The sequence below is a fragment of the Notamacropus eugenii genome, chromosome 7 (genome assembly GCF_028372415.1).
Source record: "Notamacropus eugenii isolate mMacEug1 chromosome 7, mMacEug1.pri_v2, whole genome shotgun sequence".
In the NCBI taxonomy this organism is placed as follows: domain Eukaryota; kingdom Metazoa; phylum Chordata; class Mammalia; order Diprotodontia; family Macropodidae; genus Notamacropus; species Notamacropus eugenii.
The window spans coordinates 147,816,125-147,835,564 of NC_092878.1; the positions used below are offsets into that span (position 1 = coordinate 147,816,125).

The following is a 19,440-nucleotide window of genomic DNA, read 5'->3' on the forward strand; positions in this document are numbered from 1 at the left end:
GCAGTCATTTCAGTCATGTATGACACACTTCCTGATCCCATTTGGGGTTTAACTGGCAAAGATACTGGAGTGGCTTGCCATTTCCTTTTCTAGTTAGTTTTACTGATAAGGAAACTGAGGCAAACAGGGTTAAATGACTTGCCCAGGGTCACACAGCTAGTAAGTATCTGAAGTTACATTTGAACTCTGATTTTCCTGGCTCCAGGTCCAGTATCCTATCCATTGTTTTACACCATTTACACTATACTTACACTATTTTACAGCTGAAAATGTTGAAGCTCAGACTTAAGCACAGACATGTATCTAACAAGTATCTGAGTCTGGATGCAAACCTGGGTTTTTCTTAACTCCAAGACCAGCATTCTATTCACTACACCATGTTATTAAATACTTGTATTACACATAGTTCTATGCACCAAAGAAGATAACCAAGACTATAAAACATGGAGAAGACAATCTAGTAGGGGAGCATAATATATACACAAATAATTGCAATTCCATATGATACATGAGAGAGGTGCTACAGTAAGTCCAATCCACCAGGTTTCTTCAAATCCTGGAGAAGGCTTTGAATATGGCTCCTGAAACAGTGAGGGTGAGAAGAAAGCAACTGATCCCAGTCTATGAGGGTGCTATAAAAACTGTACAGGGATGTTCAGCACCAACAGAGGCCCTTCGGCGCCACCCAAGCCTAAAGCATCCTGTAAAAACCCCTGACCCATATGGGGAAGCTATAGAAGGAAGAGCATGGAGAGAAGAGGCATAGTAAGCTCTCGACAATCAGTACCTATACATGCCTTTTCAGGAACCTCTATGTAGATTACTGCACGTAAGGTCAAATGGAAACTGTTGCAGATGCCTTACATACTCCATGGAGTTAAAACCAAACAATACCAGGTCTCCATGGGGGTGAAAAGAGACTGTTTCTCTAGAGATTGAGATAAAGGAAATTGGAGCATTTCATCATACCAGCTCCCTTCACAATAACCCTGTGAAGAAGACAGATGGCACTGGCAGCTGACAGTGACTACAGTGAGCTGAACAGCCTCATCAGGTCTATCACTACAGCAGTTCCTGACTAAACAGACCATGCCTAGGATGAGTGGTACAGTTACTAACCTTAGCAATGGCTTTCTCTCTGGAGCAGTTTTTTCCACCTGGGAAGGAACTTAGTATACATTCATGGTCCTCACCCAGGGCTATCTGAATTCTCATTTATAATGGCATACTTCAGTAGGTAAAGACCTGTAAAATGGCCTCTGTTCTTAAGGGCATCAATGCATACTCAACTGATGACACAATGCTACTAAGCAAGATGAGGACACTGTGGCAAAGGCCCTAGATCAGATGGTGGTCTATAGGAGGGAAGGAAAATCAACCCTTAAGAAAATCCAGGATCCAGACTGTTCAGTCAAGGAATGGTAAGTATAGTGGGCAGAGAAAACCCAGGGAATCCAGGAACAGTCTGAAATAAATTACTAATGCTCACTTCCCCAAGTCCAGAGACCTACTGGACTCTTCAGGCACTGATAAACCAACATTCCCCACATGGATATACTAAGAGCCCCTATTGAGTCATCTGAAAGTCTGCCTTTTGAGTGGGACCCAGAACAGGGTATAGCCAAGAAGTTCTGGAAAAGGCTGTCCAAAAGACTCCTGTTGGGCCCTTATGACCCTGAAGGGCATAGGCCATGATCATAAACACCAGGAGTGATCTAAGCACCTCTGTGACTTCTGGAGTTACAAGTTCCCCAAAGCAGCTACTCATGATACCACTTCTGAAAAATAATTGCTCAATTTCTGGACCATCTTACCCAAACAAGATGACTAATTTTTCCAATTCTCAGAAACTCTTAAAATTCCTCATATTTAAAATTATGTGCAAAAGATAACTATACAAATAACTCTGTAGCTACCATCAGAACCCAGATAAAATAAAAACCTGCTGAATTAACAGCACAGAAGGCTACTCTCTAATTCCCTAACCTATTCATTCAACATCCTGTCCCATCAGCCCCTAACACTGGTCAGAGCAGCACAACCAAGGACAAGGGATTCACTCAGCAATCTCCTTGATGTGGTAGATTCTCCCTGTAAATTCTACTACTGCGTTTCTCCCACCATGCCATGCCAACAAGTAGCAGAATTTAACTGGCAACTCAATATCCACCACTTCAAGTGGAGTACAGAAAAAACAGAAGCGTGTACTGCCTGGAGCTTAGCACTAAGCCACATAACCAGAGAACAGAGCACAGAGAACTGGCACAGGATAGTAACTATGTGTAGAGCTGTATCAGGCCTGAAGTAAAGGAAACTGGCACAATGAGCTAGGACCAGTTCTCTGCCCTGAGAAGTCATTTGGGGCACAGATTCAGGGAGGTCCTCCCAACATGGGAGTAGGTTAAGATTGCTGTGAGCTCCAGTCCTTAGGGATCCTCTGACAATGACGAAGGGGTCAGAAAGTGAGCAACATACGAATATAAGGGGAAAGGAAGGAATGGGAGAATCTTGTCTTAGTAGTGACAGAGGATTCCAACAAAGAGTATTCTCAGGAAGGATGACTTGTTCTGTGGTGGCAGACAGAAAACGTCACAGTTGGTATAACCCACAGGGATTTGTTGCTTAGAGAGATCACTACCTCTGAGAGAATGCTATGTGTCTCCATCCACAGCATTCTGCCGAAGAACAGTGGGAGGGCATGGAACCAGAAAAATTTCATAAACTCTGGGAAGGAAAATGATCATAATAAGGATAAGAGTTAGAAATGGAGCACATAATCAGTGAGAGGAAAATCTGTATCATAGGACAATACTTTTATCCTCTCTATCCCCTACAGGAATTAATCCTTCTAAGAGTAATGCACATAAGAAAGAAGGAAAAGAGAAGATCTAAAAAGCAACAGCATATAAACTGCTTAGAATACAGAATTCAAAATAGATACTTTAGAAGAATTCCATGAGAAACAGAGAAACTAAAGAAGGAATATGGTATAAGAATCATGAGTCAAACAAAAAAGTCTGAAATATATATATAAAGAGATGAGTATTAATGAAGAAATCAGAGAAAAATACTTTTCCGAAAAAAGTACAGAAAATTACAAGTATCTGCTTGTCTGTTACCAGGCCCTAGTTGATACCAAACAATAACACAAGAGTCATGTAATCACCTTTTTATCCAGATTTGCCTGTTATGGGTTGGATGATGATTCCTCTTTGTGATAGTGCATAGAAAACCCCTACTGCTAAAGAGAAACAATGCATTCAAGATCATGTTTCGATTTCTACACCCTTCACAAATAGGTAACAACTTCACCAGAGAGGCAGGCCCTGAGTTCAAGCCATGGGATGCTGCCTCTTCCACTAACCAAGGCGACCCTCCACTCTCCACCTCACATATAAGAACCTGGTTCTTGAGTAACTGTTTTACAAAGTCTATCAGTAACTTCATCTTCTATAACAGAGGCAAATGCAAATGCAGAGGACTTCAGCAGCCATTTATTCAGTAGTAGGCCAGGCTGCATGGCTGGCATTTGAGAAAGCCTTAAGGATGGGGCAGAGAAGATCTTCATGCATTCTGATTCCTGAGCAGCAACCATGGGGTTTGCCAAGTGGTCTGGGGCTAGGGCAGAAGAGACCTACACAACCAAAGGCTTTTCACTTTGGGGTCAGGAGCAATGCCTCCCCCTACTGCATAGTTGTTTGTGGAACGTCAGTGCATATCAGAGATATCACATGCTAAAACAGGTAGGAGTCACTACAAGAACAACACAGTTACCAATACAGACTCTGGAGTGTTGATGCCATGTTGTGCTCTGCACAGAACCATATGATCCTAAGGATAAGGCAGCCATTCCTGACTAAATGAGCTCCTTGGACCACTCAGAGCACCTTTCCATCTCAAGGTAAGAGGTATCCATCTGCTAATCAACAGCTGCCTCTTCATGCACTTGACTGCTCAGGTCAAGGGCCCAACCTTCCTGAATCCATGGTTATGAGAAATTAATGCCACCCTGGGAAAGGGAAGGAATCTCCACTAATGATTTCTGGAATCCAGTCTCCAAGAAGATTTACTTGATAAAAATGGACTGTTTTTCAACAAACATCTGGCTGACTTCCTCCAGTCTTTTCTTATTCCTTTCCCAGTGCACAGCTGTGCTCAATGTCCCCTCAGAGGGCACCACAGAGCCTGGAGAAGTAGCTCAGGTCCACTTTACTTAGTATACTTCCTCTGAACTGAAATGGTACAAACAACTCCATTCTCAGAAAGGGCTTAGGGGTGTAAGGAACAGTTGGTTCCACCAATTGTTGAAGGAAGCTTTTTTTCCTAACAGCATGAGCAAAGTGAAACTGTTGCTAGATAACTGATAGGGATGTGTATTTACTTGGAAGGTGATCCCCTAGCTGACCTGGTGGCAATTCTGAGTTCTCAGAGGGGGTTGTATGAGAATCCTTATTCAGCCCCTGTAGAAGAATGGGCAGCCCCTTCTCCACAAAGGCTTCTAACTTCTAAAGGGGCAAAAATTTCGTATCTCCAGGAGAAGGAGGTTTTGGTGGATGATCCGTGGAATACTGAATGGGTGATGATACTGAGAGAACCTAGGCATGCAATTAGATCCCTTAGATACAGATGATTCTAAAGCATGATGAAAAACTGCTCACTGTGCCAGGCTGGGGCCCTGAGAGTCCTGGAGCTGCTTCTCATCATAATAGCCTTACAATCAGGAGAAGAAGATGGGGCCATGTTTGCGATGCCCTGATCTGGGCTGTGTTCCGACATCTCAACATGAGGAAACCCACAGTGAAGAATGACATCATCAACCACAGAGACCAGTTCATTAAGACCTAAGATTTAGTCTTTCCAAAAGCAAAGGGAAAAAGTCTAGAAATTTCTGACTTCTGTTCTCCACATTTTTCTTTTTTCGTTCTTCTTTACAATTAGGAGAGAGAGAAGAATAAAAGCTGTAAATTCTTTTTCTTTTTCCCCTGTCTGACCTATAAATGGTGAGAGACCTCCAGAAGATACTCAGGATCTGTGATCTACCCACCCCCTTGGGTTAGGTTAGATTTTCCCAAAAAGCTTACAAAAACAGGACTAGATTGGCCCAGAGAAAGGGAAAGGCTCAAACCATGCCTCTCTTGAAGCAGTTTCCTGGTACCCTCCGGATATATTTTAAGGATTCCTAGTCATCTAAAGGCCTAAAAAAAGACTGACCCACAAGGGGCCATGTATCCTTCAAAACTAATTTATTTCCATACAGAGCCAAAGTAGGGTGTAGAAACTAAGGGCTACTCCTACTCTCTCCCTGTTATGAGGTAACTAAGTAAACCTATTGGTAATTGTTCACTGACCAACGAGTACTTCATTTTGTCCAATTAAACTTGATGGGTGCCAGCGTCCAGCCCTTCAAAGGTACAAAATTAGTACTAAGAGAAGTAGGGAGGAAACATCATTCTTATTTTTAGGCAAAGGCAAGGCTTGATACAAGATATCACCTTTGAACTGGATCACAAATGGTAAGGTTTTAAGAAGTGGTGATGGCATGAGGGTGAACAACCCTGGCACGTTCCAGGGATGAGAGACAGAATTAGCAAAAGTACAGGGTCAAGATAGCATAGCATATCTACAGGAATAAGCAGTCCAACTTGGCTGAAGTGCAGCCTCTGCGAAGGGGCATAGTGTAGGATGAAGCCAGAAAGCTAAGGTGATGCCATAACATGGAGACAAAGAAGTTATAACTTTGTTCAGTAAGACTCATCCAAATTTATACATAAGGAAGATTAATTTGGCAACAGTATAACAGACTGGAAGGGACAGAAAAAGAAAGCAGAAAGACTGGTTAAAGGACTACTTCACTGATCCAAGTAAGTGGTAATGAAGGCTTATTCCTACAATGGCAGAAATGGCCATGAGTTAGAATTATAAAGATAAAATGAACAGAACCTAATAAGTGACTGTATGTGAGAGATGAGGAAGACAAATAAACCACAGATTCACGCATCAGGAACTAGGTGGCATTGGAAAATAGTAAAATCAGAAGGACCAACAGGCTTACAGGAAAAACAGGTTAAGTTCTGCTAGGTCACGCCAAGTTTGAGTAGCCAAAGGAACATACAAATTCCAGGAAATTAGAGACACCTCTATGAACTTGGAAATCACTGGTGCAAAGTTAAGAATTAATGGTGATAATGCCGAGTACTGAAGCACTTCATAAATATTCGCTAAATGAACGGAATGAATGTTTATGGATAACCAGTGGATAATTCAAGATCAACATGACCTAGACAGACCTTAATATCAATCCTCACACAGGCCACAGGTCATTCTAACTAACAATACTCTCAACAAAGTTGAGAGTACCTATCCCTCTGCCACTTTTTCCTCTCCTGACTCAACCTGGAATCTTCTCACACAGCACAAGTATGATCAGCCAATATTCTTGCCACCCAAACATCAATAACTACTCTGTCTCCATATAATTTCCCCCTAACTGCCCCTAAATTGAAGGCTCTGGTCGCCCTGGTAAACCCTCCTCTTATATCATTACACACAGCCACCAATTACAATCAATTTCTGCTTCTTGCTAACACATGGAATCAGTGGAAAGAGCAGTGTACGGAGAATTAGAAAATAGATGTTCATATCCCATCCCTGTCTAACCTTGAACAAACCTTCCCATTCAGGGCCTTAATTTGCTCACTTGTATGAGGAGGGTGGACTAGATGAACTTTCCTGATAATTGTAAATATTGATTCCAAGTTCCTTTCTTAGTCTTTTTTTTTTTACTTCAGACAGGAAGATCATGGGATCACAAATCTATCTGCTGAAAGGGACCTTGGGAAGTCTTCTGGTCCAACCTCTTCCATGTACAAATTAATAAATGAAAGCTCTAAGAGATGAAGTAGCTTGCCCATAGCCAGATAGGAACATAAATGGTCCAGCTGGGACCCAAACACAAACCCCACAACTCCAAGTTCAGTACCCCTTACGCTACTTCACACTAACTATAAATTTCCCTACTGCAAGAAATTCAACTACTGAACTGTATCTTAGCCCAAACTGAAATCTCACTAATGCAAAAATGCAAATGATGCACATTTTAACTCTGAAGATGCCTCAATTATTTGTTACAATCCTATCTTAGAATGTGGCAATATGAACAAGCAAATTAAAGATGTTAATCATTAATGCCATCTGTTTATAGTAGCTGGGTAGCACAGTGAATAGAATGCCAGACCTGAAAAACAAAAACACCTAAATTAATTTTTTAATTAAGTTTTTTTAAAAAATTAGGTGAAATAAAAAAATGACTAAAACAGAATGCTTATACAAATTTATTTTTAAAATACAACTTAAATAGGTAGAGTACCAAAAGTAACACAAATTGAAAAGGAAACATGCAAGATGGTATGAGGCATCCTTAATAGCTAACCTATACAATGAAACTATACAAGAATTAACACTGGCAAGAAAATCATAAAACCAAATAGTATATACTGGACAAGTAAATATTATACAGGACTCCAACAAGGATGAGCCCAAGATCCAATACTTTATGACATACTACACTGATGGAGGGGGGAATGAAAGGGAGGAAGACTACTTCAAGGCAAGAAAAGTAGAATAGCAAGTTACATTCATCAATTTCATGGTGATACCAATGAGAACAATCAGAAAAACTGAAATATAACATACAAAACAGTACAGGTCACTGCTTTTTCAAGAGATGAACATCTGAAAAACAATCAAACTTTAAAAAATAATAAAGTTTCCCAGAAGACACATTCCATTCAAAGAAGCCATCTGAACAACAGCCAATTCTCCCCAACAAAAGATTGTTTTCTCAGTCCTAATCCTTCTTGACTTTTGTGCTTGGCAGTGTTGACCATCCTCCCCCCTCCTTGATACTCTACCCTCTGGAAGTTTGGTGATGCTGCTATTTCTAAGTAGTCTAATAGCTCAATGAATTGAGAGCTGGGCCTGGAGTCAGTAATACCAGAGTTCAAATCAAACCTCAGACATGAGCTGTATAACCCTGGGTAAGTCACTCAAGCTCTGTCTGCCTCAGTTTCTTCAACTAAATATGAGAATAATAATAGCACTTACCTCACAGGGTTGCTGTGAGCAACAAGTGAGATATTTGTAAACACTGTAAACGTAAAATTTGTAAAAATTTATACATCGTAGTCTCTTCCCTTCCCATTTCCCTCTTACTTGCCGACTAGTCCTTCTCAAGTCTCCTTTACTGTCCCTTACCTGTGCGTATCAAAGGTCCTATTTTATTCTCACTCTATACTCTTTCTGGAGATCATATCAACTCCCACAGGTTCAACTATCATCTCTATGTAGATAATTCCAAGATCTACATACATCTAACCTTAGACCCTTCTGAGTGTTAATCCCACATGACCAGAACTGTGTACAGGGCATTTTGAACCCACTGTACCACAAGCATATCTGAACTCAGCATATCTGATACAGAACTCAATCTTTCCTCCGAAGTCTACCACTCCTCCTGACTTCCCTATTTCTTCTGGGAGTATCACAATGTTGACAGTCACCCAGGTTTACATACTCAAGTCATCTCGACTTGATTCTTCCTCATCCCCCATTCCAATTAGCTGTTAAATCCTGTCTATTCTTTGTGCACATCTCTCACATGCCTCCTCTCCATTCACATGGCACCACTCCAATTCAGGATTTTTCTACCTGGACTATTAGGATACCTCCTAGTCAGTAGGACTCCCTACTTCCAGTTTCTTACCTCTTTAATTCACACACCAAATTGACATTTGTGTCAGTTATGAATATGTTATTCCCCTGCTCAAAATGCTTTTCTAAATCCTTATTGCCTTAAGAATAAAACACAAACTCTTTTGTTTGGTCAGAATAGCTGAAAAGAAGGTAGCGTTTGAACTGAGGCTTAAGGAAAGCAGGGATTTCCAGAGGAGGAAGAGGGGAAGAAAAGCATCCTAGGCACAGGAAAAAACCTGTGCAAAGGTACGGAGAAGAGATGTGGGAAGTAAGCTTGTTTGCCCAGAGTACATGAGAGGGAATAATGTATGATTAGCCCAAAAAGACAGCCTGGAGCCAGAGTGTGGAGGAGTCTAAATGCCAGAGGAGCTTACATTTTATCCAAGGGAACCTGAAGTCACTAAAACTTCTCCAAGAGGAAAAGGACATAGAATTCTGCCTTTGAGATACCCATTGGAAGAACTGGGTGTTGTGTCTTCAACATCATTCATTTAGATCAAAGTCCTTGGTGAGGATCCGAGGCTGAAAAAAAATCACCTAGAACCAGCCAGGTGACAAGCCTCTCAAAATTTAGACAAGCTAGAACCAGATTAGTCACCAAGCATCAAATTTGTATTCAAAGCCTTTCCAGGGTGGAAATACTTACCAGAATTTGCATTTGGATGGTATAACCTTTGAGCAATAACGAATATTTCAATATCACAGCGAGGCCTCAAGGTCTACACATCAAGTGTTCATTCCTTTTCATTCCCTTAAGTTCATTCCTTTAAATACATTTTAATATGAAAAATGGCAAATGGAATGACTGTACTTAAAAACCACATCTGATTAAGAAGTTATTCTACAGCTATCAGAAAGGGTAGCTTCTATTTCACTTTGGTCAACATGCTTCCAAAAATAATACCACAAGGCATCAGTGATCTCTAATTACCAAATCCAATGGCTTTTTCTCAGACTTCAACCTCCTTGACCATTCTAGAATATCTAATGTTGACCACATTTCTTTAAACTTACCTTTCTTGATATCTGGTACACTATAAAATTCCAAAGGTTCTTTCCTCAGTCTTTTCTTCTCTACTTATTTCTCTCTTGTTTCTCAAGCCCATCAAATCTCTCAATTATAATCTCCATAAAAGTTATTCCAACACTGACATGTGCCTAGATATCACCATCTCTTGAATCTTCAACTACCTGCTAGGTCCCTTGAACACAACATATTCAACACTAAATTCATCATCTCCTCCTTCCCCTCCACCCCCAAACTCATCTCTGATTACCTGGGTAAAAAAAAAACAATCCAAGTTACTTTGATCCTTTCCTTTCCCCTAAATTCTCACACCCAGTAAATCACCAAGAGTGATCAATTCTCTGTCAGTGAAGATTGCTGGGCAGAACACTGACTGTTCACAGCATCTACCATTGGTATATAGAATTGGGGAAAGGCAGCCAGGGGTGGAGCTGACTATCATATATATCAATAAGCAAGATGTAGGGAGGTAGAAATAAGAAATGGGTGCAATGGTTTTCAACGGGTTATAGAATAAAGTCCAAGTTCCTTAGCCTGGCATTAATGCTGACCCTTAACCTACCTTTCCAGTCTTATCTCCCACTGCACCACCTAGATAGATACACTGTAACTCCAGTCAAAGTGAATTGTGCTCTTTACCTGGAACACCTTTCCCTATTACATGTCTTCCTGTACAAATTGAATCCACCCTTCTCAAGTCCAGGTTCAAATACAACCTCCTCCACAAAGCCTTCTCTAGAATCTTCCCTAACACCCAGAAGCTGAAAAAAATCTCTCCCTCTTCTGAGTTCCAAAAGCACCTCACACTTTCAATAAACTACAAGGTAGGACATAATAAAAACTGGATTTTTCATAACCCTTATTAAATTATAAATTTCTTCGAGGGCAAATGCCAGTACCGTATTCACTCGTGTGGCCCCCACAGTACCCAATATAGTTCTTTACACAGAGTAGACACTGAATAAATGTCTATCAAATAAATTATTCCTCCAAATCATGCTCAACTCTTTCACACATCATAGGATCACAGGTTTTTGAGATGAAAGCACCCTTAGATGCTTTTGGAAAATAGTGTTTAAAGATAATTCCTATAAATGATTTCATTTTGTTTTACTATTATAAATTTCAATTAACATTTTCACCTCCAATTGACAAATATTTGGCAATGATTCCTAATACTTTAACCTAAACCAACCCACCTTCCCTCAAGTATTTAAATGCTTTGAAGGAACCCTATGATTAAATTCTCAATATCCCCATTATTGTCAATCGGCCCCCATTTCAAATTTGTCACCCAAACTTGCCAAATTCACAACAGTTCCGCAATTTCAATATCACCCCACCTTCAAAAGGCTTACTACAGCTTCTTTTTGCTTCCTTATGGACTACATGTGCAGAGATGCCAAGAAAACACACCTCAAACATGTAGATAAAAATCCACAATCCTTACACCTGAATTCCCACTAATATAGATTTCATAGAAAAACAGAACCTTATAAAGGACTTCAGAGGCCATCTGGCCTAACTTCTAAAGAAGAGCCATCTAAACAACACATCCACAAGAAGGTATCTAGCTAGTCTTTCCTTCAAAGATTCCAGTAATTCCAGACAGGCCCTCCTTCCCCAACTTACATTTGTGACAATGGTAACAATTTACTTTTAGCTCTAATCCTATTTCACTTCATTTCAGTCCAATCTTACTCTTTTTTGAATCCTGACTGCCCTCCCACATTTGTATCACTTGAGGATTTGACAAAATTTATGCTTTTATCAAAGTCAGAGAAAACTGTCCCATGGCACACAGACAAACACACATCTCCAGCAAAGGCCTCTAGGTGACTCCTTTTCAGCTGACATCAAACCACTACTGGTCACTTCTCTTTGGATGCTGCTATTCAACCAATTCAGAAGTCATCTCATGGCACTCACTCTCACCTAGCTTATAATAACCCATCTCTCCTATAAGAACAACATGAGATGGAAATATAGCTATCTAAAGTGATGGTTAGAGAGATCACCTCTCCATATTGGTGGGTGAGCATTAAATGAATTTTCATCCATCTTCAGTGGTTCTCGACCATAACCTATCTAACCAATGATTAAATGTCATCAGTAATGCCTGTAAAACCTGCAGCAGGAGATGAAAGATAGCTTGAAAGCACTCCTCGCAGTGTCTATCTTTACAGTCAGATAAACATGTTGACTTGTCACATTTTCTGAACTATGAAAAGGTCTGAGCTGATTTTCAAAAGGAAACTGAAGCCAAATGACTCACCTAAAGCTAGAAAAACTGTATCTCTGAGATTTCCTTGGGCTCCCAGGCTAGTAATGCTGTCAGAAAACAGAATGAGGTGAGACTGGTAGGATCTAGTCTTGATGACACCATACTAACTGCTTCCCCGCCCAGATATACACCAACTATCTCTTAAAAATATATATATATAGAATTTTGATAGGACTCAAGTCTAGAGAACACACTAGAATTTTTGCCCCACCCAAAAAAAAGTCATTTTTGTGCTTCAACAAGAAGATCCTTCCCTGAATTTTTTATTAAAAAAATAAAAGATGCAATGTTGGGCATCTGACTTTTTAGAAACTATTTCCTTTCATGAAAAGAATCTATATGTTATTTCATTTTAAAAGTTTCTGTTTCTTTCATAGTTTGAACTTTCATAGATTGTCTCCCAGTGGATACTAAGTGGGCTACAGCATATTACCAATGACGTGCAAGCACAAAAGACATCATTCATGAAATCTATGACTGGAGTAGGAGGCGGGCAGCAGATACACTAAGTGATCACCACCACCCACAAATGTTTATCATCTAACATAATATGCTATGTCCTATTACACCTTCGCTAGCTTTTGAAGGAAGTATACGGCACCAATAAAATGACCTAAGAAAAAGACTTTTAGTACACTGGGCAGCTCCTCTACTGAGGATTTGGAAAAATGAAAGGGAAAAAATTGCAGAGAAGAGGAAAGCATGATTGTGCATCACTGAACGGAGCCCTGATATTGGTGAAATCAGAATTCCACTTAAGCATCCCTAATTTATTCTAATCTTATATCCATCAACAAGAACTAATCATAAAGAAAACACCTCCAGATTTAGAGTAATGGGTCATTAGTGGCTCTTACAGTCATGTAAGAATGTACAGTCATGTACACATACATACAATACACAGGTATATATACATACATATATAGTATTTTCAAACAAGCTTATCATGGGACAAATAAGTTACAATGTACACAAAGTATATATTGTTACAGAGTCGAATAGATTGCAACAATTTAGGTATTCAGTGTATTATGTTCCTTAAGGAAGAATCCCTGAAAAAAGAAACTGGGGGCGGAAGGGGGGAAGCAGAGACATGTCTTTTAGAGGCATCTGCATGACAAAAGTAACCTTCAGTGCTCAACTTCCAGCTTCTCAAGTCAGCGAAGTTTGTTTTCGGTTCACCAAACTTCTTCCTGTACCCTTTCCCCCTCAGAGGCCCAGAGAAGCTACATAATTTATGCACAAGGTCAAAGAGATAGGAGTAAGGGACAGTCAAGATAGGAACCCAGGTCCTCTGTTACCAGAGCCCTATCAGTGCCACTGTGTTCTCAGCCTCCCTCAAAAAGTATGCGTGTGCACATACAGATATAGATATAGATATATGTGGTACAGAAGAGGAGACAGTGGTTTTTGTGAAAAATGGGAAGTGGGGGAAACATTGTGGACTTAGAACCAATTAGTCAAGACTTGATACGGTTACCAAAAATGCTAATGCAATCTTACATCAAATTAACAGCAATGAGTTCACAATGAGTTAGGCTATATAGCCTGATGTAATCTGTCCTAACTGAACCACATTCAGAGATTCAGAGGACTGCTTGGTTCGAGGCACCACATTTTAAGAAACGAGCACAACTAGTTCAAAGGACGATGAACTGCATAACAAAGAGACTGGAAACCTTCCCACAGCACAGGTGATGGAAGGAACTGAGGAAGTTTAGCCTAGATAAGAAAATACTTCAGAGGGACATAACTGTTGTCTTAAAGTCCCTAAAGGGGTGACTATGTAGAAGAGAGATTAGACTTGGTTTTGCTTCCTTCAACAGAAATTTAAACGACTACTCGGTAAAGATCCCTGTGCAGCTCGTCACTGGGAGAGAAAAGAAGTTGAAATGGGACTCAGGCAAGGAAAAATTTAACAACTTAGAGCTGCCCAAAAAGTGGAATGGCCTGTTCAGGGATCTAGTGAATTTTTCACCTTCCAGAAGCGGCTGAAAGATCATTTCGTCCAGAATGTTGTAGGTGACATTCTGGTTCAGTTAAGAGCTGGTCAGGATCTCTCTAAGAGTCATTTCCACTCTTGAGATTCTACTATTCCACATGTCAGTTTAGCCACAATGTACTTGGCATATGCTATCAGAGGACTCTTTGAGGTATTCTCTGATCCCAGCCCTGCTACTTAACTTACTTGTGCAATTTTGGGCAATTCATTTGACCTCCCATGGTCTCTCATTTCTTCATGTGTAAAATGAAGGCACTGTACCAAATGAGAGGTTCTTAACCTGGGACCCATGAACTTATTTCTTAAATAATTTGATAACCATACTTCAAAATAATCCGTTTCTTTTATAATCCTATGTATTTTGTACAATTAAAAGCTTTATGCTAAAGGTTTGCAGGTTGACAAAGGGATTCATGGCATATAAAAAGTTAATTCCCAGACTACAGAGCCTTGAAAGGCTCTTTCAGCTCTAAAGTCTAGAAAGGTCTATTAGGGCTAATCCTAAAGGTTAAAGTGACTTAATCATTTTTGTCACCCTTTGAGAAATGAAGGAAACTAGGAAAGGGAATGGCCAAAGGGGTCTCTCCTAGGAAGACATCTTTGGAGAAGAGTCTTTAAGATCTAATTCCAGGAGCCTCAGGTACTGACCAGAGTAGAGGCCAGCAGGTGCCCTTCCCCCACAGACCCTGCAGTCTTCAACCTTTCTGCCTGACACTGGCTTCCCCTCCAACCAGAATCCAATTTCTACCCCAAGACTACCAGATACATATCTTATGAGTGATTTTTTTTTTTTGGCTGGGGAGCATAATTTGTGTCACTTTCTTGGCATTCAGTGATTTCTTTCCACAATACCCATCCTTTTGAGGCCCTGGAAGGTTTCTTCATGCTTTCTATATAATTTCTACTCCTAGTTATGAATATCCTGACAAAAATGTTATTGTATTATAAAAGATTACATATGGCACTCTACCAGCAAAATTTATTGTGGCTGAAAAATATTCCTTAATGGTTGTACTATTCTAATTCTACGTTTACATTTTAATTTACTCTCTGAAACTAAATAGAAAAAAGGCCCCTGAAATGACTCATGACTACTAAAATCTACAAACTTTCAGACTAATTTAACATTAGAACTTTAACAATCTGAGAAAACATCTCAGCTAGACATAACTTCAATTATTTAAGGCAGCACTTTAAAGAAAAAAGATGTTCATAGCAATACCTAAAATTAAACAGAGTTTGGTAAACTTAAAAAAGAATGAATTTGGCTAGCTCATCAAAAACTTTTTGGGGAAAAGCGGGAAACTGGAATTTTTTTGGTTTTGAGGCCAAGACCTCCTGCTCCTCCACCAAATATATTTCTTTTAGTTGTTATCTCTCTATTCAACTAGACAACTTATAATTTTAATCATTCACAAAACCATTCCACTTTTATCTCACTTTGATTTTAAATATTCAAATTCGTGAAGTTTCTCCTACACTATTAATCTGCTCATTGTTCAAGGTATTTGAAAACATACTAAGAAATGATGCATCTTAGAATTATTATTTTCAAAATACATACTTTTCTAAAACATTTATGGAAATGAAATACATCATACCTACTCTGCTCAATAATTGTTTTTCATTTTGGTTCTAAAAGAAGTATTTGCTATCACAAATAAATATATTTAGTTCTTCAGAATCTCAAACTCTCAATTTTAATACTGTTGTTCAGTCCTGTCTGATTCTTCATGACCCCATTTTTGGGTTTCCTTGACAAAGGCATCGGAGTAGTTAGCCATTTCCTTCTCCAGCTCATTTTACCGAGGAGGAAACTGAAGCAAACAGGGTTAAGTGACTTTCTCCAGGTCAGAGGGCTAGGAAGTGCCTAAGGCCAGATTTGAACAACTGAAGTTCAGTCTAAAGGGCTCCAGGCAAGGCTCTCAATCCACTACGCCACCTAGCAGCTCGAATTTGAATACTCCATTGATTTAAAACAACATTTAGCACAATACCAAACAACAAACCAACCTGCAGGGGCCGGGGAAAACAGGAATTAGCAACACAACAGAAAGTTTTCGGTAGTTACAGAGGTCTAGTCAATTACAAAACCGTAAAGCCGGGGATCTACAATCTCTTGAATGAATGAAATGGGTGTCGTGGCCAACGTGTGGAAAGTCTAAACTGATCTTTAAAATCTACTCTGCACATCGCTTTCACAGTCATTTACAATAATGAGAATACTGGGCAAAACGCTTATTCAGTTAAGGAAAACTCTAACCCGCTTTTCCATAACATCCTTTAAGAGCTACTAAGAAGCCAGCTTTACAAGCGTGACCATAATGGTGCGTCCCACGAAAGACTCACTTGAAAACCGCACTCAAGGCACGTGCTTCGTGCAATTTTTCAGGGGGAAGAAAACTTTTGTGCCAAGAGGTTCTTTGGCGCTATCGCTGAATGTCTGGGGTCAGCGGATGACATCCCTCCTCCATTTCTGCAGGAGATGGACTGGACCAAGTTCCAGCGCGACCCCGGGACGCAGACTAGCTGCTAGAGCACGCCTTTGCACGGTTTGGTTGCAATCAGCGTGGCTAGGGGCTGCCTGGGGGGTGGCGGAGTCGGAGGACCTGGGTTCAAAGCCCACCTGCCCTGCCCCTTTCCCTCTTCCGACCTTCTTTCACCCTCATCCCGTATATAAGGTGCAGGCACATAGTCGTCTGCATGTTTCTCGCCCCGTTACCCGGTGCTTTGACCTCTCTAGGTACTCCCCGGGCTGGGTGCCTGGGCTGGGCGGGTGGGAAGGAAGCCCGCGTCCTAAGGCTGACCGTGAGCTCCGGGAGGGCAAGGGACCGTCTTAACCCGGGGCAAGGCACACAGTAGGCTCTTAATGCGTGCGGTAAGACTTGAGCGGCAGCACCCAGCCCGGTCGCAGGGAGCGCCCCGACGCCGCGCCCCGGCCCGCCCTGGCCCTCGCGCCCCGGGTACCTTCGGCTAGCTGCTCCTCCAGGGTGACCTGGTAGCGGCCCACGGCAAACACGCGGACTCCCACGGAGGAGGCTCCGGAGCCGGCTCCGGCCCCGCCGCCGCCCGAGCAGCCTGGGCCGCCCCCTCCGCCCGCCCCGCCGCCGCTGCCCTCCGACTTGGGCATCCTGGAGAACTTCTTCATGGTGTCGCGGGAGAGGCCCCCGCGGCCCCGGGAGGCGCAGTCCTCGGGCACCGGCCGCCTCACATCCCGCGCGAGCGCGCGGGGACACCGAGGCCCGCGGCTCGAGGGCCCCCCGCTGCCCCGCGCGGCGAGCGGGCTCCGGGGGGGCCTAAGCTCCGAGGACAGCGGGGAGGTGGGGAAGGAGGGAGCCGGGCGAGAGCCGCGGGGCTGAGGCGCTGCAGCCGGGGGTGTCGGCGGGCCCGGGCTGCGCGCCCGCCCGCCTGCCTGGCCGCCCGCCGGGGATGTGCCGTCGGCGGCCGCTGCGCCGGGACTAACTGCTCCGAGCGGAGCTCCGCGCACGCGCAGCCGCGAGCGCCCCTCCGCCGGAAGTGACGCCCCGCCTCCGCGTCACGTGGCGCGGCGGGGGCGGGGCGCAGGCGGCAGAGAGGAGGGAAGGTGGCCCGGGGCGTCTCGGGCTCCGCGGAGGACCCGAGGTTTGAGCCGGCGGCTGCGAAGGGCCCCGCCCCCGTCATCCTACAGCTGAGGAAACTGAGGCCCGAGGGCCCCCGCAGCTCGGCTCCGAGCTTGGGCTGGTGGGGGGGCGGGGCCGCTCTCTGCCCGTGGCGAGGTGCCGGCCACCTAGTAGGTGCCCCAGAAATGCCGCTTGACTGACTGAGGACCTCTCCTCGTCTCTGCCTCCGCCCGTGCCTTCCTCAGGGGTCACCCATCCGCCCTCCGATGCCCGGGGGCAGCCAGGTGGGGCCTGCACTCCCGAGATCGGATCCGGCCTCCGCCACCGGGGAGCCGAGTGACCCTGGCCAGGTCACCTCACCCTCTGTGCCTCAGTTTCTCCATCTGTGAAACGAGCTGGGGAAGAAAACGCCAAACCCTTCCCGTATCTCCGCCAAGAAAACCCCCCAAATGGAAAGGGGGTCCACGCTGAAGAAAACGCCCTGTTTACTAGACTAGGGAATTTTACTGTGAGAGATGCTTCAGAAGTAAATCTAAACCTCCGTATTAAAATCCTGTATTTCGCGTGTCGGAGGCTGAACCTTAGGTCTTCCTGGATCTGAGGCTGCTGTCCTTTGTGGCAGTTTGCTTTGAAGAGCTTACCTGATGGTTGGGAATAAGAGAATTCCCTGCTGTATAACCTGAGGCAAGTCTCTGCCTCTCTGTCCAGCAGTTTTCTCATCTGGAAATAATCGTGAATTATGTATTAAGCTGCTAGCTTTCATTCTTTGTGTTTCCGACTTCGAGCAGTGACTGACCCATAGCAGGTGCTTGTGGATAGTTCGTATTTTTATAGCCCTTGAAGGTCTTACAAAATGCTTTAGCTTATTTGATCCTCACAATCTTACTTTCAGGTGTCTAGGTAGGAATTACAGGCAACCTTATCTTCCATTTACAAAAAAGGAAACAAGTCCAGACAGCTTCAATGGTATTGATCACAATCTGACAGTCTGTAAAGGACAGATCAGATTAGAACTCTAGCTGCTGCTACTGCAGCTAAAGGAATTGGACTAAATCATCTCTGAAGTCCTATCAAGCTATAAATTTATATGTGGTAAGTTCCATTAAGTAGAGAAAAATTTTATAAGAGTTGGGAGGAGGGAGACATCAACAGGGATTTCTCAGAAATGAGATTTGAATAAGACTTGGAAGGATGGGTGAGATTTTAGTAGGTAAGAGAAAAGAGCATTCATTTCAAGGAGTGGTTTAGAGGGTGTGAAGGTGTTTAGAACCACTACTTCAGTACCTCTTATTCTAAGTATTTTTGGGATATATCTGATCACGACATATTAATTCATGTTATCTTCTACCATCAATTTTCCAAAACTGTTGTTTTATTTCATTTTTTGATTTGACAAAATAATCTGATGATACGAGTTTAGGAGCATAGATCCAGAACTTGAAGAAATGCCAGAAGTCAGCAACCCCGTTATTTTACAGAGGAAGAAAAATGAGAGAGAGAGAGAGAGAGAGAGAGAGAGAGAGAGAGAGAGAGAGAGAGAGAGAGAGCCCGAGGTCACATAGACAACAAATAAAAGAGTGCAGATTCTGTACACAGGTGTTCTGATTCCAAATCCAGTGGCATAGCAGCACACTCAACCAATCCACCAATCAACAAGCATTTATTTAATGCAAGTTAAGTGTCAAACTTCTGGGCTGATGGGAAATACAAATACAAAAATGGGAATGATCACTCTGCTAAGAAGTTTGCTTTCCATCCAGGAAGACATACACGTATA

At 42.5% G+C, this 19,440-nt stretch overlaps 1 protein-coding gene and 1 long non-coding RNA gene across 4 annotated transcripts in view; both read right to left on the reverse strand.

The window, feature by feature from the left end:
- LOC140513670 (uncharacterized) overlaps positions 1-17,022 on the reverse strand; it is a 31,599-nt gene extending 14,577 nt beyond the window's left edge. Inside the window, exon 1 of the long non-coding RNA XR_011970278.1 lies at positions 1-17,022. This exon is cut by the window's left edge and continues 13,858 nt beyond it. This is a non-coding gene — a long non-coding RNA (uncharacterized lncRNA).
- BMP2K (BMP2 inducible kinase) overlaps positions 1-17,505 on the reverse strand; it is a 110,833-nt gene extending 93,328 nt beyond the window's left edge. For 2 of the 3 annotated variants that reach the window (XM_072623547.1, XM_072623546.1), the window contains exon 1: positions 17,032-17,505. In XM_072623547.1, coding sequence (XP_072479648.1) covers positions 17,032-17,212 — 181 coding nt within the window. In that variant the 5' untranslated portion in view covers positions 17,213-17,505. The remainder of the gene's footprint in view (positions 1-17,031) is intronic. The other variant, XM_072623548.1, reaches the window with a different exon arrangement.
- Between the last annotated feature and the right edge of the window lie 1,935 nt (positions 17,506-19,440).